Source organism: Hippoglossus hippoglossus, chromosome 16, assembly GCF_009819705.1.
Source record: "Hippoglossus hippoglossus isolate fHipHip1 chromosome 16, fHipHip1.pri, whole genome shotgun sequence".
Taxonomy (NCBI): Eukaryota; Metazoa; Chordata; class Actinopteri; order Pleuronectiformes; family Pleuronectidae; genus Hippoglossus; species Hippoglossus hippoglossus.
The window spans coordinates 9,016,327-9,044,228 of NC_047166.1; the positions used below are offsets into that span (position 1 = coordinate 9,016,327).

Genomic DNA, 27,902 nt, shown 5'->3' on the forward strand with positions numbered 1-27,902 from the left:
GCGAAAAACAAACCACTCACAGATGACTCAGTTTTTCTTTGGTAATATTTGGATCAGTAGACCGTAGTGTGGAAAGCACAGAGATGAATAACTTTAGGCCTCAAATTAAGTTTAACCTCTAATTTCAAACCCCAAATAGCCTCATTTGTTCATGTTCCTTCCTCTTTACACACACACACACACACACACACACACACACACACACACACACACACACACACACACACACACACAGCACAGACACACACTGCACAGTAACCCACCCAATTAAGTGGAGCGAGGAACACCTGTGCTGGTCAGTAGGGCTCTGCAGAAGAGTTCATTACGCTGCTCACAGCCACACACACGCAGAGTAATGGTTTCACCCCTGACTGTGTGTGTGTATGTGCACAAAATAACTCAACAACGCATGGACAGATTTTCACCCAGCTTGGTGGGCATATTACACGAAGGGTATTTCCAGATGAGACATTTTTCGTGCTGATCGGTTTAAAGTCAAAGATCAAGATCGTTAAATATACGGACCAAAAAACCACAAAACAAATCGTCCGAGGTATCTCCTCAAATATTAGTGCTAGAGAGATGACGTCAAACTTGTATAGATGGAAAAATAATAGTGTCGTCAGGACACACACACACACACACACACACACACACACACACACACACACACACACACACACACACACAGACACAGGTACATGCTGTTCTACAGTGCTCGGTGATGGCCTCTCATCTCTGCACAGCTGTCTCTGCTCTTCAGTCAGTCCAGCTTGTCACGACAGAAATAGTAACACTGATCCCTGACATGAAGTCCTGCTTCAGGACACTGCTGAACTGTTAATGAGACAGACAGAACAAGACAAAAGGACGAGGGGGAAACATAATGAATCAAAGGCAGCGGGGAAAGGAGGTCATGCACATGTTTGATCCACATCTTGTCCCCTCTCTTTGAACAGCTCTGTCCCGGGGTGGTGAAGTCCTGACACAACTGGATGTAACGTTTCTGCCAGGAGTTGAATTTCAGAGAGAGAGAGAGAGAAAGAGAGAGAGAGAGAGAGAGAGAGAGAGAGAGAGAGAGAGAGAGAGAGAGAGAGTGTGTCGCCAAAATTGTTGCAGTTCGTCTTGAGGGGAACATGAATCTTATTTATTCATCCAGCAATTGTTGAGATATTTTCCTGAAGACTATAAATGTCAACGTGAAGATGTTACTACGGGAAAAGTCATGTGAACATCAAAGTGAATAGCACTCATCCTCTGGGGACCTTGACTGTCTCCGCAGACAACATGGCAGCGCGGTGTTGATATATTGGACCAGATCAAAATGACAGTTGTGTTTTCTAACTCACCTCTATCTCCTCCCTGTGATGGTCCTGTGGATATTTTGTGAATCTCTGTGTGATTTTATTGCTGATGTTTCTGGAATAATTGAGTTTATATGAGCTCCCTCGCGGCTGTAACAAAATGATCATTATACTATGTGAATATCGTCTGGTTTCTTCTTCACATAATTTTCCAGATTTGTGTCTCCTTTGTTTATGTAGCCACTTCCCCTTTGCCTACTGAGACATTAATAAGTTATAAGACGACTAATTCATGCGATATAAGTCATGAATACAGACAATGATTGTAAATTGAGGCTATTTGGCTTTTATCAAGAGAGACAGTATTAATGACAACACATACATACAGATATAAACTAATTTGATGGAGGAACGGAGTCATTCATTCATTCTGTCGTTCATTGTTAGGTGTTTTATCTTAATTAAGAGTTAATGTGTTATACAAATCTGTTTTTCTAAAAATTAAATGGTGGCTAATGCAAAGATTTCACAAAAAGCAGCACAATATACCATTATTATCAGCATATGTTCAAATGTGCTGATTTGTTTTAGCACATTTCTACATTCACTGTGTTGTGTTGTGTTTCCACCTGTGTCTGTTGGTTGGTTTGTTGGGGGGATTTGGGAATAAGCCATTAAATGTTGCAGATCACGATGCATTTTGTTTTCATTTTTGTGAACTATGTTTTCTGACAAATAGACAAATGACAAATTGGACCACTTTGCCTTTTTTCTTTCATATTTCTACTATAAGAACAAGACAATCCTGTGTAGGATTAATCGACCTTGACACAAGAGCCGTTCTAGTTACCTCCAGGAGGTACGTTTTCACCCCTCTCAGTTTATTTGATGGTTGAACAAAACTACTTAACAGATTCCCATGAAACTTAATGGAAGGATGCGTCACGGAGAAAGAAAGAACATAATAAGTTTTGATCTGTACTAACGGACCTAACAAGGATTTTCCTTTTTCGCTTTCTTAAAAATTGCGGGATAGGTTGTTTTTCTTCCATTTTCACCAATTTCACAGGGAATAATACATGAATCCTGAGGAAAAAAAGAAAAGAGGCATATTTAAGTGACAGATTTTTGTGCAATTTGATGCAGATCCAAAAGTAAATATTTTGATCTAGAGGATTTAAATGTGCTTTAATCGGGGGACTGCTGGGTCCTTGGTGGAGGGATGTGTTCTATTTAGTAACATTCTAGTTTTGAGACTGTGCTTATTTGTAACAGCAGTAAATGTTAAAATGTGCAAAGTTGTTATGGCTTATTTCAACATTTCTCTTCGTACTTACTCTAAGTTGTAATGAATATTAGCTAATTCATCATGATATAGTACATAATGTTCACTTCTATACCTTATTCACATTGCTGAGTAAAACCTTTTTTTTCTCTATCAAGTGTCTTATAATAACAGAAGATGTTTCTCTTTGTGTGTGTGTGTGTGTGTGTGTGTGTGTGTGTGTGTGTGTGTGTGTGTGTGTGTGTGTGTGTGTGTGTGTATGTGTTTGTGTGTTTGTGTGTGTGTGTGTGTGTGTGTGTGGGTGTGTGGTGATAGATCAAGCACATACAGTCCCAGTGGTGTTTGTTTTAAATGAGCGAGTGTCCTCACAAGCACATTAACAGGCAGAGCTGCCAAAGACCGTTGGCCCAGCAGGAAATATATTTCACAATTATGGACTTTTGTGCTTTTTTCTATTACATGACCCTCACCGGACTGGAGAGAGAGCACTTTATCTTTTTTATTGCCAATTATAGTTGTCCAAAAGCACACTGAGCTGAAATAAAGAGAGAACAATCAGCCGGACGGAGGAATAGAGTGAGACTTGCAGAAAAAGAGGCCGACTGCGGGAGCGGGTAACACGGGGGGTTGAAAGACAGTGTTTATGTTCACAGTGAGTGTGATGTTGTCGCAGATGGAGGCCAAAAAAACCAATAAGCATCAGAAGAACAGTTAGACTCCTCACACTCTCAGCGCTGCACTTGGGTCCCTGGGAGCCTGATTAGATACAAAACAGTCCACAGCATGGTCGCTGTCAATTCAGGTTTTCTTTTTAAATCCTCTGGCGGAGCTTGAAGAGTTCAGACTCTGAATAACAGGAGCTTACAGACCTGCTGCAGAACCATTTGACCAGAATTTAGCTTCATTTACTTTTCTCAAATTATAAACTGTTTGCAGAAAATCTAATCAAACAGATTCTCTCTTTGTCTCACAGTGTCACATACTCGCACAAACATTGAAACATATAGTACTCATGCACATAGTCAGTAATATAATTACTCATAGCATTCAGGGCAGCTGATTCATAAGCTTTATTTATTGATGGCTATTGCGGCATAGTGAGGATATCAACAAATAAGGTAAAAAGTGTTTCAGAGACAAATTACCAACCGTACCTTTAGTGGATGGGACATGGACCAAAGTAAAAAGTTAAATTACGTGTTAAATACAATTTCTGAAAGAGGATTTCTGTCATTTCAGGGTAGTTCACATTACACTGATAAATGTTAAAGTGTTTAATTTTTCTGGTAAGTTTGGTTTTCATAAGGTACTTCAGGCTATGTGTAAAATAGGCTGGAAAGTCATGATTGACAGCTGATACTGACTCATGATTGGCTCAGGTGAGAGTTTGATACCGGGGGCTTCATCCCACGATCGCTGGCTCCAAATGTGCAAGATGGTGGTGTCTGGGATATATTGATTTCATGTCTGGAGAGTAGGAGGAATCGATCATGCGTCGTCCATCTATATTTACAGTCTGTGGTCTGACTGGTGAAAGACTCAAAACACCCGAGGTCAGACGAAGATGATACAAGTTAAAGATGTTTGTAAAAATCTTCATCAGCAAAGTTGAATATAATCACGCTTTATTTTCCTTCACAATGTGTGTGCTGAATCACCAAGTGGCATAAAAAGGAAACGTTAAGAGCAAACCTTGGTTGTTGTTAAGTACCAGAGTAAATGTACACACTTGTGATCTTTGCCACATGAACACATAAACCACCGTGGCTGTGTCGGAGGACAGGCCTGTTCCCTCCAGGTGTTGGCTCCTCTGTGAACCCCTGCAGACAGCTTTGTTTTTTTTTCACTCTCTCCTCTGTGGTCTGCAGTGTCCTTGTTAACGCTCTCGCTTTGTCTCTCTTTATGGCGGAACTCCTCCGCTCCCTAAAGGCTTTTGGTGTCTCCTCTCTCTCCCGAGCAGCAATATTTCTCCTTGAAATTAAATTTGTTTCCGCCCGGTTGATTTATCGAGCCACGTCCCTTTGCCCGCAACACTGCAGCAGTGTTAAACAAATGTCCTCAGAGAAATGCTGTGCTACTCCCACCAGCCCACCCCAGAAAAAAAAAAAAAACATTTTTTTGTTGAGTGTTTTCTGAACAAAAGAGGAGACAAATCAATCCAGGTTTTTCGTCTGTGTGGTGGATTTCAGTTTGTTGCATTAGTCACTGTCATTGTCAACCTGACAAATATAACATTGCATAATCCCAGTTGCAGATTCACCCTTTGGCTCATTTTGGAGTGGAGCACAGATTCTGGGAATGACAGATTTTGGGCAGCTGTGGAGAGCTCAGGGGGCGGGTCGTCCACTAATCGGACGGTTGGCGGTTCGATCCCCTGCTCTTCCAGTCATCATGGTGAAATGACCTCGGGCACCCTGACTGCTGTCCTGGCAGTGTCTCGTAGCGCTGTGTTAATGTGGCTTGTACTGTAAAGCACTTTGAGTGGTAAATAAGCCTGGAAAAGACCTATATAAATACAGTCCATTTACCGTCTACCATTACAGATTCCTCATACATGACATTATGTGAGAATAAGATGCTCAACAGACCAAAAACTTTCTAAACAATACTTGGAAAAACCTTCAACTCCCTGACATTAATTAAAAAAAGACTGGACGGTGGACAGAGTTGTGACAGAGAAGCATCTGCCTGTTATTTTTTTCTAATAAAATACCAAACTCTGAATCAGTACAGACGCTCTGACGATAAGAATTTGTGGCGATGTGCAAACACAAATTTTACTCAGAGATAAACAACGGCACAGTCCTCCTCTGCTTTAATTAGTTTTGGTTTGAATAATAAAACCTCGTGAAGTACAAGAGCTGACAGTGGCTGCGGGAATAAGCTGCCAAGAAAAAAATAATAAATGGGACATGTCAAAAAAAACAACAACAAGTTGACAGTTTTTTGGAGCCACAGAGTGGGCATCTGGTGTGTGTGTGTGTGTGTGTGTGTGTGTGTGTGTGTGTGTGTGTGTGTGTGTGTGTGTGTGTGTGTGTGTGTGTGTGTGTGTGTGTGTGTGTGTGTGTGTGTGTGTGTTGTGGTGTAGAGGTGATATTGTTGCAGCTGCTCTACTAACGGAGAGAATACAAATAACCCTCAACAAATGCAGGCACGCACTACACCGATAAATGCTGAATCACAATTTTTAGGCCTCCATCTTTGCCAAGGAACTTTGCTCATTCAATGGTAAATAACGCAGAACCGGCAAATGTTTGTTTATGTAATCTAATCTGATCTGGTAGCTTATCAAAGGTTTGGCTTCACAATATTGCACCATTGGATTTTCCCAGGTTTTGTCAGATAGGCGGCCGATCTGTCCGGAAGATTTGCGCAATCTGTACTTTACGTTCTCTTCTCTTTGTACACAAACCGCTCTATAAAACATCCAGAGGGCAGAGAGAGAGAGAGACTTGGAGAATCTGTGATGTCCTGCAGGTCGACAGCCACAATGAGCCTCATCAAATCCAAAGGTAAAGCTCCACTTACAAAGTGTGCAGAAGGGATGTGTGTGTATGTTGGGTCTGCTTGCCTGTCCGCTAATGTCATATCTTTTTACCTTCTGCTATCCGTCTAACAAGGTGCCCTGGGAATCAGAGGCCGCGTCCTGCTCTCTGTTTTCATGGGCCTGTTGGTTTGCGGCGCCGTCTCTCAGGCCGCAGACGCTCCAGAGGAGGAGCTGGCCGAGCTGAAGCAGAGATTCGACTCTCTGAAGAATCGCTACAAACTCCTGTGTGAAAAGTATTCCAACCTGGCGACCAACTGCTCAGCACCAGGTAGTGTGCTCTTCTCTTCCAGGCTCCAGCAGATGGTGATAGTTAGTTAAGCTTTATTTTAGACTCATAGGTCTCAATGTCTGTCTGAAATATGAAATGATATATGGGACAAAATGCAGCACAAATATATGGCAACACAATCATCACACTTTCCACATGGATTAAAAGCAGCTTGATAAGCTTGAGCAAAATATTGAATGCATCATTTTATGCCACCTGAAGCTTTTTTAGTTTTGCACGACTATAACTACAGAAGGCTCTCAAAGGTTTAACCTCCTTTGTGCACGTATACACAATCATTTGTTAATATACATTGTTCTGAGGTTGTACGTGTTCTGCCTCTTTCTGTTAAACTAACTTTGTCTCTGTCTGATCATTTCCTTTTTGTCTCTCCTCACAGTGCTCACCTGCACCGAGTGCCCTGACGGGTGGTTTCAGGTGGCGGATCAGTGCTTCCAAATCAGCACTGACAGGCAGGACTGGTTAACCAGTAAAAGTATTTGTGAATTACATGGCTCAAATCTTGCCATTTTGACCACAATGAAACAGCACGTACGTGTGTTTGTGAATTGTTTATGCTTTTCTTTGGCATTTCAATGTATTTGTTCTCAAAAAGGTTTTAAATTTGACCGAAACATCTTTTAGGATGGTGTGGATATAGAAAGCAGACGGATCGAAGGGTTTTACACACACTACTGGATTGGACTGACTGACGCAGATAAAGAGGGAGAATGGAAATGGTTCGACAACTCAACACTTAATAACCCGTAAGTTTGTAATGATTCAAATGCTGTTTCTACACTAACAAGCAGCTGAGTTATGGGTTTAATGACTCATAACCTTCCAAGCAGCTGCAACATCTGCAGATCTACAGAGAGAGAGAGAGAGCTGTAGGAGTTATAGAGTTATGATGAAGACCTTGGTTTAGGTATCACACACTTAAAAAGATATCATATATTTCACATGTTAAAAATATAGGCAGTTACTATATTAAACGGTGACCTACAACTGCAGGGCAATAATTCAATCTTTTTTCTTTCTTCCCAATTTGAAGATTTTGGGACAACTTGAAACCAGAGCCAGACAACCACCTGTCCGGTGGGCCAGAGGGCGAGGACTGTGCCGTGGTGAACAGCCGCTCTCAGAAATGGTACGATGTTCCCTGCTCCTTCAAGTATCCTCGGATCTGTCAGATGGCGGCCAAACCCCTCCACTGACACCAACCTCCACCCCCACCTCCAAACCACTGCAGGGCCACTCACGGAAAAAGCTGATTTACTCAGGACCCTGTTTTAGTTTAAGAAATAAAGTATCATTTTCTGTGAACAAATGAAATAAATGTGTACATTTTTATTGCAGCAGGTAACCAAGCCTTTCAAAGGAGCATCATAAAGAACATACATGACATGGACATTTAAAAATACTCAAATAATACTAAATATACTGAATCCAACATGTAAAAATAAACAGCTACTTATAATCATAAAAGAAATGACAAAATTTAATTGAAGACTAGATTCATAAAGGTATTAAACACAATCCAACCTGGTTGATATATACAACTGTAAAATACATTTTTCTTTCTGAGTCTCATCTGGCATCTCAGCGATGACTGAACTTTGATTCAAACCTTCAGACCTTCATCTCTCACAGCTAACACAGCTTCACAGTTTAATAGATACGACAGAAAAATCCATCTTATCTGGACAGAAATTCAATCGGTGGCCGTGTCCTGTTGGAAATGTCTTCATGTTCTGTAGAATCCTTTGGGCTTGGGTCTGAAACAGAGAGTCACAGGTTTCTGTTTGAGCGACAAAAAGTGAAGTTTAGATGCTTATTTTATTGGTGCATCTTCATAAAAACACCTTATGGCTGCACTTGTTATTCAAATGCCAGCGCGGATGAGTGTGAGTGAGTGTAAATGTGCGTTCGGAGCCATTTCAACAGTCCAGGAAATGGTTAGTACGTACTTTTTGCATCGGCAGAGTTGAGGCCTGAGGTGTCTCATCTTCCGCTAATGTCAGCCACAGAGAGATTGAGAGTTAACTTTTAATGCCACATTAATGGCCCATTGTAATCTAACCAAAAAAGATGTAGAAATTATTTGACTGTACACGTCTGCGTCGGTGGATGATGAGACCGAGGATGAGGAGGAGGAGGCTCACGATGGCTGCAGCGCTGCATGAGATCACCAGCATCCACACACTCAGTTTGGGTTCTGCAAACAACAGGAGGAGGACAGTCGTCAAACAGGATACAGTCGAGAACGCACCATGTAAAACCAAGTTTCTGTAGTTTCAAAAATGTGGCCACGAGGTCACGCTGATGTCATATTTCCTGCTCTGCTCTCACTTCCTGTGCTCACCTATCGTCAACGTTATCGCAGCCGACGTCAGCCGCGTCTCACCCTGCAACAGCCCACACTCCCACTGTCCTCCATCGTCCGTGCTCACTTCTGGGATGGTGAGACGGGCAGATTTCAGATCAGGCTGGGCTGATTGTTTAGGTCGGAACCACTGCAGATGGAGGTCAGAGGGCAGCGGTTGGCCCACGCTGCACGTCAGGTTGAGCTGCTGGCCAGAGAGGAGGTGTGGTCCTGGTGAGGAGATGACTGGGGAGCAAGGGAAGAAATAATTACAGATAATACAGTTATCCTTTCTGAAGCTGACGTCTTTTTTACATTTTAATATTTGAATCTGACGGAGTCTTATGTTGCTGCTTCTGCCAGGGAAACTTAATATCAATAATCATAATATGTTTAAGAAATATAAAAACATTGCACTGCATAACAGCATCATTATCCCAACCACACTACATAAAAAAACAATAGGAACATATAGAGGCTTGGTATTAACTTTTAATGAACCTTAAGGGTTGATCCAGGGGATGAGCTGGGAGGGGTCCCCAGTTTTTCTTTTATTTATATTATTAAAAGAATTTCTTTATGTATTGTGTGTGTGTTTGTTTGTATTTTTGGGGTTTCTTTGGGAAAAAAATAATAGTGGTACAGTATTAGTGAGTTATGATATAAACAAACACTCAGAAAAAAAAACAGATCAGTTTAGAATGTGAAAGTTAATGTTTCCAAATGGTTTCATGTTGTTTATTTCTAACTGGCTTGGACATCACTATACAAACCAAACCTGAGTTGTGTTAAATAAGCTCCTGAATTACACAAATCAACAGTTTTTTAAATACGTGCAACATTTAATTTGGTTTTGTAGATGGAGGTAAATCCCCAACAAAGCTGAAGAGAGAATGCTGCAGCTGGACTCCAGTGAGATCATGCTACAACAAGGTCCAAGAGCAAATGAATTAATCCATCAGATCAGCGGACTTTAGGGAAACAAAACTTAAAATGACAAATGTTAAATGCTCAGGACTCAAAGTCCAATTAAAACATGTGTTATCACGTTCCTCTGGCAGAGGGACAGCTCGTTATACTCTATTAAAACAAGTGGAGCCAGACTAGTGTATTAACCACTGAATTAGACAAATGTCACACGGGGACATTTTCAAATAAACTCTGCAGCAGATAGATTAAACACTCGCATGGTGCAAGAGAGCAGAAGCAGAGAGGTGGCAAACGAGTAATTGTGTCCGACTTTGTCATGAATGACAATTAGAAGGACGCAAACAAACCTGATGTCAAAAAATATACGAGGACGCTGCGCAGATAATGAACGAGCAAACAAATATTCACTCGACAGATGTGAGGGTAACACAGAGCTGGGCTTGTGCCGTGCAATTCACTTAGACTTACTTTGCAACACCTCCACGTGTACCGTCCTGTTCAGGGTCCGGCCATTTTTAAATTTCATAGTGCACATGTAGTCCCCTCTGTCTTCTACTCTGGCCAGCTTTCTAGTCAGATCCAGATTTCCTGTTTTGGGGTCTCGTGCAGGACTCAGACCTCGGGGTTGGTCTCGCTTCCAGCTCAGCGGACCAGCCAGTGAGAGGGAGAAGAGCCTCTGGGCATCTTGAGAAATGAGGCCTGATGATGTTTCGGGGAAGAATTGCCAGTGAACTTCATGGATGCCCTTAGCTTTGATCTGTTCCCAGGTGATGAGAGGAGGAATCGAACAGGGGACGGTGATGGGTGAGGATGTAGACGTGTAGTGAGGAACTAAAGGAGCTGGAGAAAGGCCTAAAAAGAAAAGAAAAAGAGAAATAAAGTTTTCATCGGAACGAGGGTTGACTTCTGTGAAATTCAAACTTGTGCTTTCACAGTAACTCACCCACAACCTTTACAGGCATTTTGACCTGTTTTTCTTCTGCCACTACACAGATCCACATGCCATCGTCTTGGCTTGTGACTCTCACAGTGACTGTTCCCTGGTTGTTCTTAATTCTCTCTCCTCTGGGATTCAGCCAGTAGATCTCAGGCTTCTTGCGATAATCTGCGGTGCAGGACAGAGACAGAGATTCTCCAGGCAGCAGAGGCTCGGCTGGGCTCACACTCACTAGGACACAAATTAAGGAGAGCAAAAAACATTACGCTTCAATCAGGTAATTTCACCAGAATGTCAACTATCTAAACCAGTGAGTAAAGAAATTGCTCTTTAGCTCGACTACAGAGGCTGGAATTGAACAAAACATCTGCCTCTGGAGTATGTTTAAAACAACATAAAGTATAATAGCCCTCTCCTGAGGGAACATGCCATGACTGAGCCGAGCACGTCTCTTTGTTTTCACTCTTACCGTTGAGTTTGATAAGTTCGATGGAATGGATAGGTAAAGTTTGACTCCCCGAGGTAATTTCACAAAAGTACGTCCCAAAGTTTTCTGGTTGGAGGTTGGTGATGACCAGTGATTCGTCAGGCAAGGTCAACTTATTTGTCCAGGGTTCATCTGCAAGGCAAGAAATAATGATTGTTATTATCAGAAGCACATGAAATTAAGATCAGTCGATGGTACAAATAGGTTATTATACCTATGAATAGGTCAATGCATTGTTTACCTTTATTGATGCCCGTTCCACCCAAGTGATTGCGCCAGGCAAGTTGAAGGCCATCCTCTTTAGCAAACCTCCAGTACACATATTTATATGTGTTAATCGCTGGAGGCTTTAGGACGACCCGACCTCCTACCTGAGCATAAACTGACTTACTGGCACCTAAGACAGTGAGAGGGATGTTATGTGTTAAAAACAAATCCTTCCCCAAGTTAAAATAAACCAATCAGTTGGAATCAGGACATCGAACCTGATGTTGAGATGAGGGCAGGGAAGAGAATGAGGACAAACCTCTCCATCACGATCACAAGTCTGAAAAAACAGGCAGTTTAGAAAACATCCAGGAAACATGTTCATATAGATTCTCTGAAGTTGTAATATATACAACTGTGTGTCGTCTGCGTAGCATTACATTTCTTACCTCCAACAAGGAGCACGTAGAGCCAAAAATACTTATTACAGATGATTCAAGATTATTTTTTCAAAGGAAGGGATCTGATTAAGGCAGTCTGCAAAGGTATGTATCAAAAAATAATTTGAACACTTTATTTAAGATTTAACAGATGAATTTAGAAAAGCAGCTATTCGAAAAATATATATTTTACCGTAGCTATATCCTTGCTTATATATCGTTTTGTGTGATATACTGTATGAAATTTCGCTGCAGAGTAAAACCCCTCAGCAGGAAGCGGAGAGGGGTCTGTGGTGGTCTCAGATTTAGAGATTTAAGAAGATAAAAGAAGAGAAGTTCAGAGGGTTGAGAGTAGGCGGCCTGTGGTGGGCTTTGGATGAAAAGACACAGACAAATGTTGGAGGGAAGAGAATCAGAGCGTATGCTGGGTTGTGGTGGGCCTTGATTTAGTTAAGGTGCAGATTCTTATCCCAATACCCCCCCCCCCCCTGCCTCTCACACCCCCTCTCTTCCTCTGCTGTTCCACGAAAGACGGATCTCTCCACGCTTAAGCAGACAGAAAGAAGAGACCACAGCACACGGCAGCACAGATATACTGTGGTTTAAGATAGATGTTTCTTTTTTCTTTCCCTATATGGCTCCCTCATCTCCCTGCCCCCACACGTCTTTTATTTCTCTATGATGAACATAGTATGTCACGAATGGGCACCACCCTCATTTCAAAGAAATTTCATGCTGCTTTTATATTGATTTGACCCCTTTTCGAGAAAATGTAAAGATTAATTTCAATTCAAGTTTTAACTATTTCCCTCTTTAATCAAAATAAAAAAACTGAATGAACAAAATTTAAAAAACAACTGAAGCACAACTTTATTCACTGTTTTATTTGAGTTAAAGATAAAGTAAGGTCTGGTCAAGTGTTTTAAGTTTAAATTGAATTCAATCAATCGAGAACCTTTGTCACAGCAAGATTGATGCAGATCGTTGTTTATTTATTTATGTGGCACTATTTAATGCATTACGCTGTATAAACAGGTGAAGGGGCGCAATGCGTGTTAGCATCTGGTTTGTGGTCTTAAAAAAATTACAAGAACTAACAAAGAAATATATAAATTAAAAAAACTGGAAAGTATAAGCTTTGCGTCTTTTGAGTATTTTTTGGAACAATATGTAAACATGAATTATGGTCCAGGGTTCTGATTAATATTTTTGTGGCACAACGATATTAAAGCTGGGGCACCGTGGTGGATGTATCGCGGCGGCGGCCGTGAAGGCAGCGTCCCTGGTTCAGTTGTCAGCAAAAGTCTCCGTCACAATTTAACGCAATAATATGCTATGTGATAATCAGGATATATATTTCTAATTTATAAAAGTAACAAATTATTATTTATTGTATGTATACCAACATTAATCATAATATATTGATCAAATTCTGCTCATGGCTTTAAAATGCTACTATCATGTGTGCGGGGCCTCACACTTTAAATATGGTGCATCGATTCATGTCAGTGCCTCAAGATAAGCAACATGAAACATTAATATCTGAGGTGCTGTGTGTATCAAAGAGGGAAGTCTCAGAGCAAATGGTTTGTGTACGTTTCAAGTATAACAGGATAAGATCAAGGATTTTAAACACTTGACTATAATCCATATGTCAGATTGGAACGATGAAAGAAAATAAATAACGTTGTGTCATTTCTTATCACTGCGACAACTCTGAGTTTGTAAGAAAAAGAAAAGTTGAGTCGAGACAAAACAGTCATCCCACCTGTGGAGCTGTAACCCAGAAACAAGTCAGAAGATGGTGTCTGTTGTCAACATGGAGGGGGAGGAGAGGGGGAGGACAGGGTGAGGGCCAACCCCAGGGGAGAGGGGAACGAGGGGAGGAGGAGAGCAAAGAGAAAGAAGAAAAAACAAGAGAAGAACTGCTCGGATATATTTTCTTACTAAAGTGTATGTGTTTTTTTTTATTCTTTAAAGTCCTGCTGGATTAAGTTCAACATCTTCTTACTTTCTTAAGTTCCCTTCTCAATGAAATACGCTGTAAAAGCTGCAGTTTGAACAGAAATAGTTTTTTTCGGTGCAGTTTTACTCTTTTTAAGAAAGTCAGAATAACAGGATTTAGTTGATGTATCTCAGATTTTTCATATTGTATGTAAGGATCAATTTAAAATAAAATTCAGTTTTACTATCATAATATAATCAAAGTTTATGATTTGTAAAGTTGGATCTATAGCGGTTGTCCTCTTAGTAGCGGTCAGCTGCCGAGTGCATAACGACCGAAGATTTTTGACCAAGCTTAAAAAAAGAATAAAGAGATTCAACAAATGCAACAATGACTTTGTGCGTAATGACAATTTTATAAAAATTAATTTTTAAGAAATCTGTTGTTAATATCTTTATGTATAAAACTTCAATATTTCCTGTCCGTTTAAATCAAAGTGTTCTTGGTGAGTGCTGTTGATCCATTCATCTTGTCTTGTAGCTACATTAGTAAAAAGAAAATATAAAACTCTCTACAACGTCTCAGCCCCGCTGGGCCTGCTGTTAATGATTATGCTGTTTATGATTTGGATAAGAAATTTGTATCAGGTTGGAGAGAAAAAATTAAACAGATGGTGTACGGTAGTAAGTGTTTTTATATTATCAGTTATATGAACATAAGGTAAAAATGTAAAAGAAATCATTATACTTACGATTGTCGTCGCTGAGATGTCCCTCGATGTTCACTGATCTGGTGTCAGGAGGAAATGCTGAATATTTATCAAACAAACCCCTTTTAAGAGCTGTTGCACCTCCCTCACCACCGATTGGTCTAGAAAAAGAAACGCAGAGTTGTTGATCAAGGCCAAAGTCAGAATCCTGACCTTTGATTGGTTGTTACAGAGGACGAGAGCAAGATCACTGAACCTTTCTTTACCATCTTAAAACAGTTCATCTCTAAATTAGGACAAAAAACATATATGTGACATTATAACATTGGACGATTAAAAAATAAAGCCCATCAGTCGGTCAACATTATTGTCGCCATAATTTAACCAGCATGTTATCGGACTCACAAATAAACAACAAACCGAACTAAATATTTTTTTAATTGTCATAGGAGTCGCCGCCTAATAACATGAATGAGTCCCACTGAACTCATTATCTTTTTTTATCGTGCTCTAGTTTGCACACGGTCGGTTTACGTCCTAATTTATTTTAATCGCTCAGTTGATTTTCCCCCGGTGGAATAATTGTTCGGATGTAGACACATAATTAGTTTATCAGAATACAAAAGCTACTTTAAAAAAGCAGCTGTCAAAGACAAATTAAAAACTTGATATTTCCAAAGAAGAAACACCCAAATCGATTTCTTAATCCGGTAAAGGAAAAATAAACTATTTTGGCGAAACTATTTTGCTGGGACAGCTGTTGAGAGAGATGGGACTTTAATGTATATACATATGGTAAAATAAATATATCAGGAGAATTAAAATCTTACAGATCAACACATTTCATCTTATATGATTTCTCTCAACTCCGTGACCAGTCCCTGTGCGTCTCCTCACACATTAACCTACTTTCACTGTATGCATTGTTTATTTCAGGACATTGTCTTGTTTAATGGTAACAATCATTTATTTCTGTTTCAACTACATTAAGACGTCTTCTATAGGAAGCAAGTAAATGCTGCAGTTACGTGCGTCAGTATAGATTCTCCTTTGAAACTTCTCAGCATGATGAATACGCTGAAAACTGCTCTTTCATATGTTTAAATATTAAAACAACCTAAATAATATATATATATTTAAAAATGTCCACAGTATCGCCATCTTAAAATCTTAAATTAGCTTTTGAGGAGCTTTAAAATTACATAACTTACTTTTCCTCAGTGTAAAATAATCGTACATAATCGCTCCATTAAAGCTCCATCACAATATGTCACAGAGCGACTGACTGAAAACTTTATGTGCTTCTTTTTTGACACGTTACCTCGGCAACCCGTGTTTGGATCTTTGATAATTTGGCGAGAATTCAGAATAAAAATCTGAAAGTTTCATCAAATTCTGGTCTGTGCGAGTTTGTTAAAGATACGAATGAAACCTGACAGTTTGAGATTTTCACTAATGTTTTAATCTGAACTAATTCTTGTTTCCTGATTAATTATTTGATGATAAAACTCAAATTAGTCCGATTAAACCAAACGAATGACGACATTCTGGTGCTTTAACAAACTCACACAGGTCTATTTGTTTGTTTGGCCGTGATGTTACACAAAATGCACAGAACCAATTTGCATGGTTCAAGTACCCATTACATTGTGATGCAGACCCAGTTATCTTATATCCAGTTTTTCAATTTTAAGAGCAAGTCAGACACGTCGGACAGTCTGGCCTTTGCAAAGTGGAGGTATATGCACTCTGATGGATGTCAGAAACAACATATCTAACTAAATATAGCCCTGAGCTAAACTGCCTCTTATGATATTGCTTTCAATGGACCCTGCTCCATGAATTTTTCAAAAATCAATATCTGTATTTTTTGCATTTATCATAATAATGTTCAGCTTTGGCAGCAACACATACTCCAGTTCGGTTTATGGGCCTAAAGTCGTGTTCAGTGCAAAATCAGCGTTTCAATCCTCCTGTGTCGTGTTTTGTTGAAATGAAGAAAATCAATTGTCAGTCATCCTGTGTACAGATCGGTTTACTCTCTGCAGGTTCCAGTAATTCTCTTATTACTTATTGTGCACCTGCGAAACAGCCCAACATCTGCTGGTGCTTATCTCCGATCCTGCTGTAAAGTCTCAGCAGTAGAACATCCGTGGATCTCAGTCTGCTCGGGCGGCCGTCTGAGTTTGTGTTGAACAGCTTGTTATCATCCTTACTGAAGTTATCATTACAGGGACTGTTAATGTTACAGTATCACTGGTAGTATTACCTCTACCCCCCCCCCCCCCCCCCCCCCCCCCCCCCCTGTCTGTTTGTTGGTTGGTAAGCAAGATTGGACAAAAGAAAGGCCCCATTCAATTATGGTGTCGGTCCGGGATTTTTTTAACTTTGCTTGATCAAACGTTTAAATTCCAGAATTGATTTCACCAATTTCCCAGGGAATAATTCAAGGGATCTTGATATAATAAAATCAGGCACAGTTAAGAGACTGATATCTATGATTGTGTGAATTCAAGCTGACTGTGGGGCCTTGGCGGAGGTAGGCACTCTACTGAGTGACGTTCAGTATAGTTTTAGCACTGAGAGTAAAAATCGGACACATCTTTAAACCTATCGCATGATTTGACAGTTTCTGAAAAGGTAAAAGCAGGTGTATAAGGCTGGATTGGCAGCCACAGTCGACATCTGTTCAATTCGTTTGTTTCTTTTCAGCAACATTTAAGGAAACAGCATTAAAATCTGCTTATTGATGTTCAAAATTACGTTTAAAAGAGGCTAAGAGAACAAAATATCTAAAATGCAGACGAATTGACGGTATTGAAAACATGAATTTTTTGTCATTATAACAAAACAACACCTCTTCATCCAGAGCTGAGATGATCTGCCTGAGGACAGTTTACTAACTACCAGCAGCTACAGGGATCTTTAAGGGTATGAACAAGTGTCGAGGTGGTTTAGAGACGTGAACCACAACAAGGACAAAACAAACACGTCTCATGTGTCTCTCTGAGGTTTTCTCCGCCTGCCTCTGTACATGAAGGCCTCACACCTGCTTCTGTTCCCTCTGAGCTCCGGATGAAACCCGCTCTCTGTTCAGTCCTCACAACAAAACCTCTAAGTTACTGCTGCCACACAGAAACGTTTACTTCTTGTGGGCCTCGTGTCAATGGATATTCTCCTGAAACAACATCTGGATAGAAACCGTCACGTAGAATAGATTTTAAATTTGACTGTTTCCTTCTCTCTGGGTTTTCTTGCAGAGATTTTGATGGAAAACACCTGAAAGTGAGGACTCCCTCATTAGTCACACACCTAACCAGGACGTGTGTGATATCATGACTGAAAACGACAAAAGGTGTGGGACGCGAGCAAGAATGAAGGATGATTCATTTATTTTCATATGTATCTTGTGTGCCCTCGTCCTTTGTCCTCTCCCACAGAGGGTTTCCCTGAAGCTCTGTGTTTTATAACAATCTTAAATGAACAATGTAGCTGCTTTCATTCACTAAACTCAGACATTCTCCGGAGGGGCTGCATGGGAGAACGTAAATGTTTGAGTAAGAGGCTCCGGACATTCTCGTAGAAAGACGTAGAAATCACCAAGGAAGATGTCAAGAGGGTTTTTGATGATAAGAGCTGATGCTGTGTAAATAAAAACAGAGAACCCGCTGCATTCTTCATGCGTGAAAGGCAAACCTCTGGAGAAAGTCCGGACCCAATTGTGCGGACGTTCTCCGGAGTTCATGTCTGAAAAGGGCTCCAATGTAACTTCGGCCGTCAGGCGTCTCTCAATCATAGCGATGGCAAAAGATGGCGTTTGATGACATCGTGAAGCAGCGTGGGATCATGGGAGTTAATGTCTTCACCATTACGGATGAAAATCTACCTGACGCGACTCGGATCAGGTATCGTATTAAAGTTTTATAGAGGTTACCCAGCAAATGGCAATGAATAGTACTGATCATTTACGAGTTTACCTTGAATAAATTTGCAGATTTGTAGGTATTTTGATGTAGAATAGTTAGATATTATAATATATATAGTGGGAGACTGAAGCGAGGCAGGAAGACGAAACACCAGAGGATGTGTGAGGCCCTGAGAAGACGTGAAGACACCGTGTTCACACTGAATTTTAGTTACAGTTGTGATGGTTCAGATATAAACAAAATGTCAGTGGAAATTATGTTGAAATCAGAAACAAGTGACATTCTGCTCAACGACTGTAAACGTGTCTGTCATTCGGGGGACTTCATTCAAGCTGCTTTTGAATCCTCGGGGTTGTGAAACAGTCGATGACAACAGAAATGTGTCTCTCCCACTCACCACTTCACCTCCATCGCCTGCGCCTGCACCAGTGGTTTGTAGCATATTTACTTATTTACCGTCACTGCACTGTTTGCAGCCTGCAGCGTGGATACGGGAAAATAGGATTATTTTCCTTTTGGACGTGGATTTCAAGCATCGCTCAGAAGATGCCTGGTGTCGATGGAATAGTTGTGATATCGAGTCTTGTTTGTGCTTTACTGGTGAGAGCCTGATGTGTGTGAAGTTATTTTTAGTTTTCTTTTATAGGAAAACAGCATCACGGCTCAGCATGAGTCGAGCAGCCAAACTGTGACTGTGAAGCTGTGATTAGGTTTAAAGTAATGAGTTGAGTGATGACGCTGGTTCACCATCGGAAAAACTGCTGCACCGCACCTACGTACAGAGGAATTTAATGTTTGTGTAGATGCAGCATTCCTGTGAATATTTGAGATCATCTTATCGTCAACAATGCTGTCGGAAATAAAACCAAAATAAAAAGAAATAACACTTGACAGCTGTGGACTCTTAATACAACTTCACTTTTCACCTATTTCACGTTTCTTTCCTCTTGCACATTCACTTCCTCATTATAAGGCCGGTGTAATATGTTTGGCAAAACATTTTTCCCTCTCATATACTTTTTTTCTATTCTTTTTCTGTTAAAAGATAATCTGTGACACCAGGCCGTTAATGACAGGACCAAGTTAAACCGTGAAAGGGGGAGACAGAGACAGGAAGACGTGCAGCAAAGAGTCCAACCTGCAGCCGCTGCCTACACCATTTATTTAAACATTTAATGTATTTGAACACCGTGAACCTGCATTTACGTCTTTTACGGCTTCAAGAGAAACAACTGCACTTTTAAACTGCTCTCCTGCGTAGCGAAGCTGATCTGATCAAGCGACTAACTTCCACATTTAACTGTAAATAAAAAGGTTGACACTCTTTTTAGTGAAAACAGATTCACCCTTTCTCCTACTGCTGCAGCTCAGAAAGAAAACACTGACCAAGGAAGAAGAGGAGGGGATTTACAAGAAGTCGAATTAGAAGAAGTTCCTCTAGATTAGTCCGAGTTTATTTGCTGACAGTTCACATTTGCTTCAAACGAACTTCAGTATTTTCACACAGAGAACAGACTGTGCATTTTGTCTCCTCGTTTTCTCCATTAGAGATGCATTGAAACAGACAATAGGGACTGGAAGAATTACACTGACTGAAAACTGATTTTCATGCTCATCTGCACCGGAATTGTATAAATAAAGGCTTGAAAAAATGTGAACCTAATTGGACTTAACTCTCCGATTTCTCAGAAAACTTTTGCAAATCACGATCGGCTCCGTGTCACGACAATACGTCATCTGCAGGTTCACGTCTACAGATAACACAGCTGCAGTTTATTTGAGTCCATCGTTTAATGCTGAGCGTCTGACTCTGCTCATCAGAATCTGCCCTGAAGTGAAACCTGCAGCGCGGAACTGAAGCTACACACGAGGGGAGTTTACAGAACGGGAAACCACCTCTCAGATCAACGTAGTTTGAAGGATTGTTGACAGACAGCTGTTTGAAATCAATACAATGTAAAATAACATCTGTGCTCAAACTCCAGATGCAAAGTGATGTTGAAAACTCACAGGTCAACAGGTGCTGTGTGTTTCACCGCCGACAAAAACCCCACTAACGTGACACAAATTGGCGGCAGGTGTCTCCAAGAGTTTGTTTAACTACTGTTGGAAATTCAGTGCCCCGATGTTTTTCACTGACTGAACAATTGGAAATACAAGTGGGAGTGACGAATGTACACTGGTTCAGAAATTTCAGTTTCACTTTGAATGACTGTGTTTGTGTCAAACAATAAAGAAGAATACTGAGTAATAGCCGCGGAAAGGGAATCCTTATTTCTCATAAGGAAACATCCCCAGGGCAACAGAGACGTCTTCAGAAGAGACTAAAACACACAAGGAGCCTCTCCAGGAACCAGAACTCATACATTTAACGACTTTTCTTTACCGTGCAGTACAAACAGCGCTACTTCATTCTGGGTCTATATTCCAACCCGCTGAGTTTACAGTGGTGATTTTCCAGTTTTATGGTGTAAGAGTGCAGGAATCATTGCTCTTATTTGTACAAAGGGCTTTAAATGGGAGGACGATGCAGGATAATGATCGTAAACATATTCACAAGACAAACAAGGAGTCTTTAACGGCCAAACTGTTCTTTTCTGGACAGATTATTTAAAATGTAGTCCCACGGAGCAGATTTAAGAAAAAAGCCCCAAAACAAGCAAGAAAAGAAGATCGTTGCAGTAGAATTCTGGCCGAGTATCAACAACTAACAAGTGCCTGCTGATATCTGGGAGTTGCAGGCTTCAGCCTTACAATATAAATATACAAATATATTGGGGGGAATATTGGCACAGCCGTGGCTAAAGGGGGTAGAGCGGGTATCCACTAACCAGAGGGTCGGCGGTTTGATCCAAGGCTCCATGCCCCTGATGTCTGTGTGCGAGATACTGTGGTAAAAGCAATGCACATACAAGCGCTGTGTAAATGTGTGTGAACGAGTGAATGTGATGTTTTGAGCGGTTGCTAAAACTAGAAAACAACTATAAATGCAAAATGTAATTGATCAAATACGTTCAAGTTACTTCATATCTTCTTATTATCTAGAGACTACTTTAATATGTCATACTTTTACTATGGCAAGTTGAAAATGTTAATAATGCTCTAAAATAGTTCTTTTGGAAAACATAAGCAATTCCCAAAAATAAAAGACGTTTTTTCGCCTGACAAAGAAAAAACTGAAATCAGACGCAAGTCGGAAAGTAAACAAGAGACAGAGCAAACCTAAATCACTTTTCTAGCATTAGTTGTTTTCAGTTGAGTTTCTTCAGTAGCAGAGTGGATGAAACCAGAGTTATACTGTATGTTACAATGAATTAAAGATCCGTCTGAATTAGGCCCCTGCTGCTTCGAGTCCGATGTCCACGCGTCATGTTGAACGTTTGTGTTACGTTCATTAAAGTTTAGGTCAACAACAAACTGAAATTATTAAATGGATAATGAGTGATAACTTTAGTTTGTAATTGGTCATTCTGGCATAATTTAGACCTTATTCATGTTACAGGTTCTACAGTAATAGTGCATAAGAAATGCATGACCAAGGCCTCATATTCACGCTAATAACATAAAGCCATAAATGAATGTGAAGTTATTTGAAATCCATGAATACTCTGTCCTCTTCAGGACAATATTTGCAATGTTTATACATATTTATATATATTTTCTTGCAAAAATATGTGTATTATTTGTAATAAAAACATATTGTAATATGGTGTCATATTTCCGTATAGAAAGACTTTGAAAGGCAGTTACCGTTAATTTAAAATGCTTCTATCAAAGACTTAATAATTATTATTACAATTATTATTTAATTATTGGTCTTTAAAGGCGGCAGCAAGCGTTTTGCATGTGGCAGCAAAGAGGCCACGAAGCTGTAGCCCTTAGCAACAGTTGATATCAGCAGTGAACAGGAGCAACCAACAAAGAACAGAAACGTTAACGTCTTACCGGGTTTGAAACTATATAACATGTATATTTTCAGAGAGACAACAGTTTGTCAGTTTGTGGGCTTCTTGCGTAAGAGCAGAAACGTTTCATCCCAACTGTGTCGATGGTTATAAAACCTGCAGCATGCCGCCATTATTATTGCTCTTTAAACTTAGAAACAAATAAGATCAATTAAGTCTGAAACACGTCTCACAGAGGATCAGACCCTCAGACATCGTGGTGAAATATCAAAGGTTAATGAAACTCGATTCAACTCAATTGCAATTTCCAGCTGAATATCACAAGTCACCCAGCAACACTTAGGAATATTCCTGCTCAACTTTTTGATTCGTTGCAGTTATTTGGAAAAACACAACCAAACAAAGACGCGACCAGGACGAGACACTTTTTAAATCTTAAATTACGGCCTTGAACGAGACCAGGTTTGAATGCTACAGCCTGGATTTCTGTCAGCGTCGATGAGATTTGTCCGTTTTCGTTGCTGTGTGTCGACAAACAGATTTCCATCCTGACTTAAGTCTCTTCTGTGTAAGAAAATCCCTTAAAGTGGCTAAAGCCAGAAGAAAACAGAGCAAATATACACACGGTGCGTTCAGGAGTACTCACATGTGATGTGCTCAGTGCAGCGATAAGTTGAGCTCTGACATTTGGTCGGCTTCATGCAGTGCAGGTGTCTCACACACTCAAACACACACACACTCAAACACACACACACTCAAACACACACACAGGAAGTCAGGCAGCACTATGATCCCTTCATGACGGTTAAGTACTAAATAGTTGGCATGCTGTACACACATCAACCCATATTCATTTTTAATTACATATCAATATACACATGTATTTATATGAATGTATGAATATATGCCACCGGCGGTGTTGTGTTACTGTGTGAAACAGGTGTTTACTGTGTATTTCACACTATGTAGCACAGCACTGGTATCAACACCTGTGTCCCTGCACCAGTTGTGGGGCATATGTTCAGATCTTCGGGGCTGATGCAGGTACAGTTAAAAACATACATCATAGTAAAAAAGAAAATACAGTGTTTGATAGTGTGTTAGGTCGTAAAAGATATCCAAACACAACTGCACAGTCAGCGTCACTGTTTCATCCCTGATAGAAACTTCCTTCCTCTTTTTCATGAGGATAGAATAAATTTACAAACTCTGCAGTTGGGTTTCTTTATAGTTTATTGACTGGGGGGGGGGGACACACACACATTTCAGCACAATACTCAGGCCTTTTACAACCTACAAGAAAAAAACATAAACTATACAACGCATACATCAAATACACCAAAGAAAGAAGGGATATTGAAATCAGCTGGATGTTATGCAGAACATTACAAGGTGACGAAGCTGGAGGATGCAGAGACATTTTGTTCACATGCTGCATAAGAAATAACTACAGATTATATTTGGTGAAAAATACACTTTTACATTTTGATTTGATTTTCACCAGCATTCAAAAGTCCATTTACATTCAGGCCACATGCTTCACAGGGGTTCTCTTTCACTTGCTCTCTTTTTCTTTATCTCCACCTAATCCTCTGTCCCTCTCCCCGTGTCCCTGCTCTCTTCTATCCGTCTCTCCCATCACTCCCTTAGCAGGGGCTTCTGAGCGAGGGTGGACGGCCTCGCTTTCTGACGTCCTGGCTGTGGTTTCTCCGCAGCTGGACGGCTGCGATAAAGAGGAAGTAGAAGAGGAGACGTGTTCACGCTAATTATGAGACAATAATGAAGCTCTCTGCGAGCGGTGCCGTGGAAATGAAGGTCAAGGAGTCGTGATTATGAAGCGAAGGGAGTCTATTAGAAAGCATCTGTAAAGTGATCTGAGACTCTTTTTCTTTTTTTTATTATAGAGAAGCGAAGTGAGGAGAATTTACCAGTTACACTGACAGTACGTCTTGGACCTCGCAGATCTTTGGCCATTCTTCATCTTGTTCTGCCATTTTCTCTACAGTGGAGAAGAAGAAAGTGTCATCAGCTCTTTCTTTGTTTGTTCCTCCTGATGCTCCTCCATCCCACCTGCTGGCTTCACTTACCTTCCGTCTCCTGATCCTCCTGCACAAGACAATGACGAGCACCATCAGGAGGAGCACGACCAGGCCTCCAGCTCCTGCCGCGGCCCACAGCCACCAGCCGAGCGGACCCCACCAACCGAGAGGGTCAGCGCCGCCTGCTCGAGCAAAGAGAAAAACACAGCGTGGCAGGAAGAGAGGAGCATGAGTCAGTGATGCTTCCAGTGAAAAGTCACTTTTCAGATTATTTTTGGGTCAGAGGCCACAAAAGAATCCAAGGCAGTACTCACAGCTGGGGCACGGTGTCCCATTGTTGAACTCTGATGTCCGGACAGCGGGGGATGTTGGAGACACAGGGTCTGAAAGGAAAAACACACACACACACTTGCTTTTTATCACCGACCACATGGGGGGGGGGGATTCTGCTGTGTTCTCAGAGGCAGAGAAGCCAGTGTCACACCTTTAACTCGGACGTCGAGCTTCTCTCTGTACGTCTCCCCGCCGTGGGAGAACGCACACTCCCAGGTCCCTGAGTCCGAGGCGGCCACGGGATTCAGGTGGACGGTGTCTGACCCCTCGTGGGCGCTTCCGTCCGGCCGCATCCACTGCACAGTGGAGTCCGGGTTCAGGCCTGCGACCTCACACTGGAGCGTCACCTTGCTGCCCGGCTGCAGCTCCTCGGAGGGACTGGCCGACACTGACAACAAACCAGGAACCAGTGAGAGTCGATTAGAGAAAGGGTAGCTATGCTGAAAAGGATCAAACACCTTAAAAAACACATATGCTTAACAGGAGGATATGTTATTTAGCCTGATTAGACAAAAACTACTGGAGGGATTTCCACAACACTTGGTGGAATGATGGGTCAGAGAAGAACTCATTTAGTTTTTGGTGCAGATCAGGGCATGGATCCAAGAATTTCTTTTTTTTTACCTTTTCTATCATATCGAGATATTCAACATTTCCCTCGAATTTTCAGAGAATAATTATTGAATCATGATGAAAATTTGTTGCAGATCCAAATAAAAATCTGTATCTAGTGAATTTCGATGTGTTGTAATGAGGAGGCTGTTGCACCATGGTGGAGAAATGCACTTTACTGAGAGACCTTCTAGTTCCCAGGTGGTAACGACTGGAACATCTGAACTTCAGAAAGTGAACTCCATCAGTGTGAGATCAGAGATCAGTTTTACCATCACAAAGTTAAGTATTTCTCAGCATGTAAAAAAATAGAAGTTTTCCAAAGAGAGAAATAACCTTGAATATTTCTCAGCTACACATTTTCAACAGGAAGTTTACAATAGAAACAGTGCGAAGTGAGTCTCACGGATGAAAGTGGAGATTTGTCAGGTGGGGAGGCTTTTTGAAAAGGATCCAGTGCCTTTGAAGCTTGAGTCATGTTAAACACGAGAATCTGGATATTTCAGCTTCTGGTTTTCTGTTTGTTTTGAATCTGTCTCTTGTGACCCTCCTGACTTTATAAGGCTTGAATAGTAAAATACTGGAATACATAAAAGAAGTGTGGAGGTAAAACTGTAAATTTGTATTTTATGTCTTTTATTTATTTATTTTTGCTTTTAAGGCCTAAAAGTTGCTTTTTATATATTGGTGGGTTTTTTTTTCCTCAATCCACTCTTGATCTAATTTAACATTCACTTAAAACGATACAGCTTCTGCTTTCAAGAATACAATATCTGCTATGTTGTTCTTTTCTCTACTAAATAACTCTAATTGTCCTGACGAGGTAAATCATGTGCAATGCTCAAATGATCTGCTGCAGACCTGAAACCACAAGGAGCGTGTGCGCGTGAGAGCGCCCGTCTGCCTCGCAGGTAAACGCTCCAGCGTCTTCTCTCCTCACGTCAGAAATCTCCAGATTCTTGTCCCGCTTCAGCTTTGTTCTTTCCTTAATGGCAGCCGGGCCTAACACAGAGAAAACATGTCAGCGGTGATTTTGAAATGATCACATGTCCTGTTATGTGTTTTTATGAACTACCTTTGCGAGGGAAGCCGCTCTTCTTATCAATTTGAATAATCAGTTCATCCCTGTGAGACCACGCCACGCTTCTGCTGTAGGAGTCGACCCCGCACTCCAAAGTGACGCGCTGCCGGGGTTTTGTGTGGAACACCGTGGCTGCAGCAGAGAGTGCACCCAGCACTGAGGAGAGAACATCACACTGCATTTCGTACCATATATTCACAGAAGGAGACCACAAGTATTAAATTAAAGAAAAACTGCTGCTTCAGTAGGCATCTAGTTATGAGTAAAACAGCTATTTGCCCAGGTAGGTTCAAAGTGTATACATATAAGGGACATATTTGGATTTATAGGATCTTTAATTCAAAAATATTTTTAAAAGTAAAACTCACCAAATCCCAAACACACGATGACGTTCATTCTGAATGTTGGATCTAAAAATAACAGACAAAGGAACTTTTCTGTGGAGACGAACACAATTCACACAGTAGCGCACATTTTCAGAGTCACAGAGAGTCACCACATGCAACGTCTGCACTTTACTCAGGAACATGTGATTCCAAACCACCGAGCTGCCTCTCTACTTCCGTACTCTCTCTATGGCCTCTATTAGAAAATAAGAAGGATTTGCTTCACTTTAAAAAAAAAAAAATGTTTTAAATCCTAAATGATGTTTTGGCTCTTTTGTGTTTAATTATCATGATCAACAAGTCGATTAAGATGATCGTGCATCAGAAACTATTTGAAATCTGCTTTTGAAAGTTTTCAAACAGGGAAACGGAATCAAAGACGATAATGAAAGTTAAAATGAGTTATTAAAGCCTTTCTTCATTCCTTGATCTGTTCATTTTTTTAAAGATTGAGAATTTATCTCAGCTTGATTATATATTTTATTTTAATTTAAAAATGTCTCTTTTTAAAGCCACAAATTTTAGTTATTAGAATTATAATAATCCAAAATGAATTATCTTTTAAAATATGTTACCAATATATTTCCTATGAATGACTGAGCAATAAATATAATTAGACACCGTCACACACATTGCTATACTTAAAATTTGTTAGAGCATTTATTTTATCTTCTACTGATCAACAGTTTCAAACTTTCTTGATTCTTGTTGTTCTGGGTTTGTACCCTCATGTTGAATGCACTTATTGTAAGTCACCTTGGATAAAAGCGTCCGCTAAATGAAATGTAATGTAATAGTGTTTTAATTAACAAACATATACAAGACCGAAAATTGCTCTCTACAAAAAAAAAGTTACATCAAATTGCTTCATTTGTCCTTAAGGTTTCACTTTTGAACGGAACAAATTAAAAATAGTTTCAAGCTGTTGAAACTGAATCCTTCAATTTAATCTAACAACACAAAGCTTGATTTTGTAATTCAGTTTAGGATCTTACCTTCAATTTGAGGCAGTGCGGTGTTTTTCGTGCTGTTACTAAAGGTTGAAATCTTTCCTCATCCTTCACTTCACTGAACTCGAGTGAACAAGGATGCAGAAACTAGAGAAGGCGGAAGAAGTCTAGAGATGAACCTGCACTGTTGGAAAGATGTGGGCCAATGCAAACCCCAACGCTCTGCGTCTGCTCTTCACGTCTGCA

The 27,902-nt window shown here is 40.6% G+C and overlaps 3 protein-coding genes across 4 annotated transcripts; 1 reads left to right on the forward strand and 2 right to left on the reverse strand.

Moving 5' to 3' along the window:
- The first annotated feature begins 5,934 nt into the window (after positions 1-5,934).
- Positions 5,935-7,735, forward strand: LOC117776834 (galactose-specific lectin nattectin-like). Its single transcript, XM_034611173.1, has 5 exons — positions 5,935-6,101; positions 6,210-6,404; positions 6,805-6,956; positions 7,050-7,171; positions 7,459-7,735. Exons 1-5 carry the CDS (start codon positions 6,056-6,058, stop codon positions 7,619-7,621), a joined length of 678 nt encoding a protein of 225 aa, XP_034467064.1. The 5' UTR covers positions 5,935-6,055; the 3' UTR covers positions 7,622-7,735.
- Positions 7,736-7,741: 6 nt separating this feature from the next.
- Positions 7,742-23,025, reverse strand: cd4-2.2 (CD4-2 molecule, tandem duplicate 2). The gene is made up of 11 exons (XM_034611115.1): positions 22,902-23,025; positions 14,467-14,585; positions 11,609-11,670; positions 11,365-11,520; positions 11,106-11,255; positions 10,643-10,867; positions 10,168-10,551; positions 8,770-9,015; positions 8,519-8,622; positions 8,375-8,418; positions 7,742-8,182 (listed from the first exon to the last, which is right to left on the reverse strand). Exons 3-11 carry the CDS (start codon positions 11,655-11,657, stop codon positions 8,152-8,154), a joined length of 1,389 nt encoding a protein of 462 aa, XP_034467006.1. The 5' UTR covers positions 11,658-11,670; positions 14,467-14,585; positions 22,902-23,025; the 3' UTR covers positions 7,742-8,151.
- A 451-nt stretch (positions 23,026-23,476) lies between these two features.
- On the reverse strand, positions 23,477-27,868 carry LOC117776821 (T-cell surface glycoprotein CD4-like). 2 transcript variants are annotated; one of them, XM_034611149.1, is made up of 9 exons: positions 27,702-27,868; positions 26,689-26,730; positions 26,315-26,476; positions 26,101-26,241; positions 24,779-25,015; positions 24,609-24,677; positions 24,343-24,476; positions 24,184-24,254; positions 23,477-23,978 (listed from the first exon to the last, which is right to left on the reverse strand). In XM_034611149.1, the coding sequence occupies exons 2-9, from the start codon at positions 26,714-26,716 to the stop codon at positions 23,894-23,896; spliced, it is 927 nt and encodes a 308-aa protein (XP_034467040.1). In that variant the 5' UTR covers positions 26,717-26,730; positions 27,702-27,868; the 3' UTR covers positions 23,477-23,893. The 2 variants fall into 2 exon arrangements, with proteins under 2 accessions (XP_034467040.1, XP_034467039.1); XM_034611148.1 differs by having other exon boundaries at positions 26,689-26,757.
- Positions 27,869-27,902: the final 34 nt, after the last annotated feature.

Excerpts from the sequence above, each read along its gene's own strand:
- LOC117776834 (XM_034611173.1), top strand. The coding sequence starts at position 6,056 with ATGTCCTGCAGGTCGACAGCCACAATGAGCCTCATCAAATCCAAAG. Across the intron at positions 6,957-7,049 it reads TGACCACAATGAAACAGCAC|GATGGTGTGGATATAGAAAG; the intron begins GTACGTGTGTTT and ends AACATCTTTTAG. Across the intron at positions 7,172-7,458 it reads AACTCAACACTTAATAACCC|ATTTTGGGACAACTTGAAAC; the intron begins GTAAGTTTGTAA and ends CCCAATTTGAAG.
- LOC117776821 (XM_034611149.1), bottom strand. The coding sequence starts at position 26,716 with ATGAACGTCATCGTGTGTTTGGGATTTG. Across the intron at positions 24,678-24,778 it reads GCTCGACGTCCGAGTTAAAG|ACCCTGTGTCTCCAACATCC; the intron begins GTGTGACACTGG and ends TTTTCCTTTCAG. Across the intron at positions 24,477-24,608 it reads TGGGACACCGTGCCCCAGCT|GCGGCGCTGACCCTCTCGGT; the intron begins GTGAGTACTGCC and ends TTGCTCGAGCAG.
- cd4-2.2 (XM_034611115.1), bottom strand. The coding sequence starts at position 11,657 with ATGGAGAGGTTTGTCCTCATTCTCTTCCCTGCCCTCATCTCAACATCA. Across the intron at positions 9,016-10,167 it reads ACACGTGGAGGTGTTGCAAA|TCATCTCCTCACCAGGACCA; the intron begins GTAAGTCTAAGT and ends CTTGCTCCCCAG. Across the intron at positions 8,183-8,374 it reads CAACTCTGCCGATGCAAAAA|ACCCAAGCCCAAAGGATTCT; the intron begins GTACGTACTAAC and ends TCTCTGTTTCAG.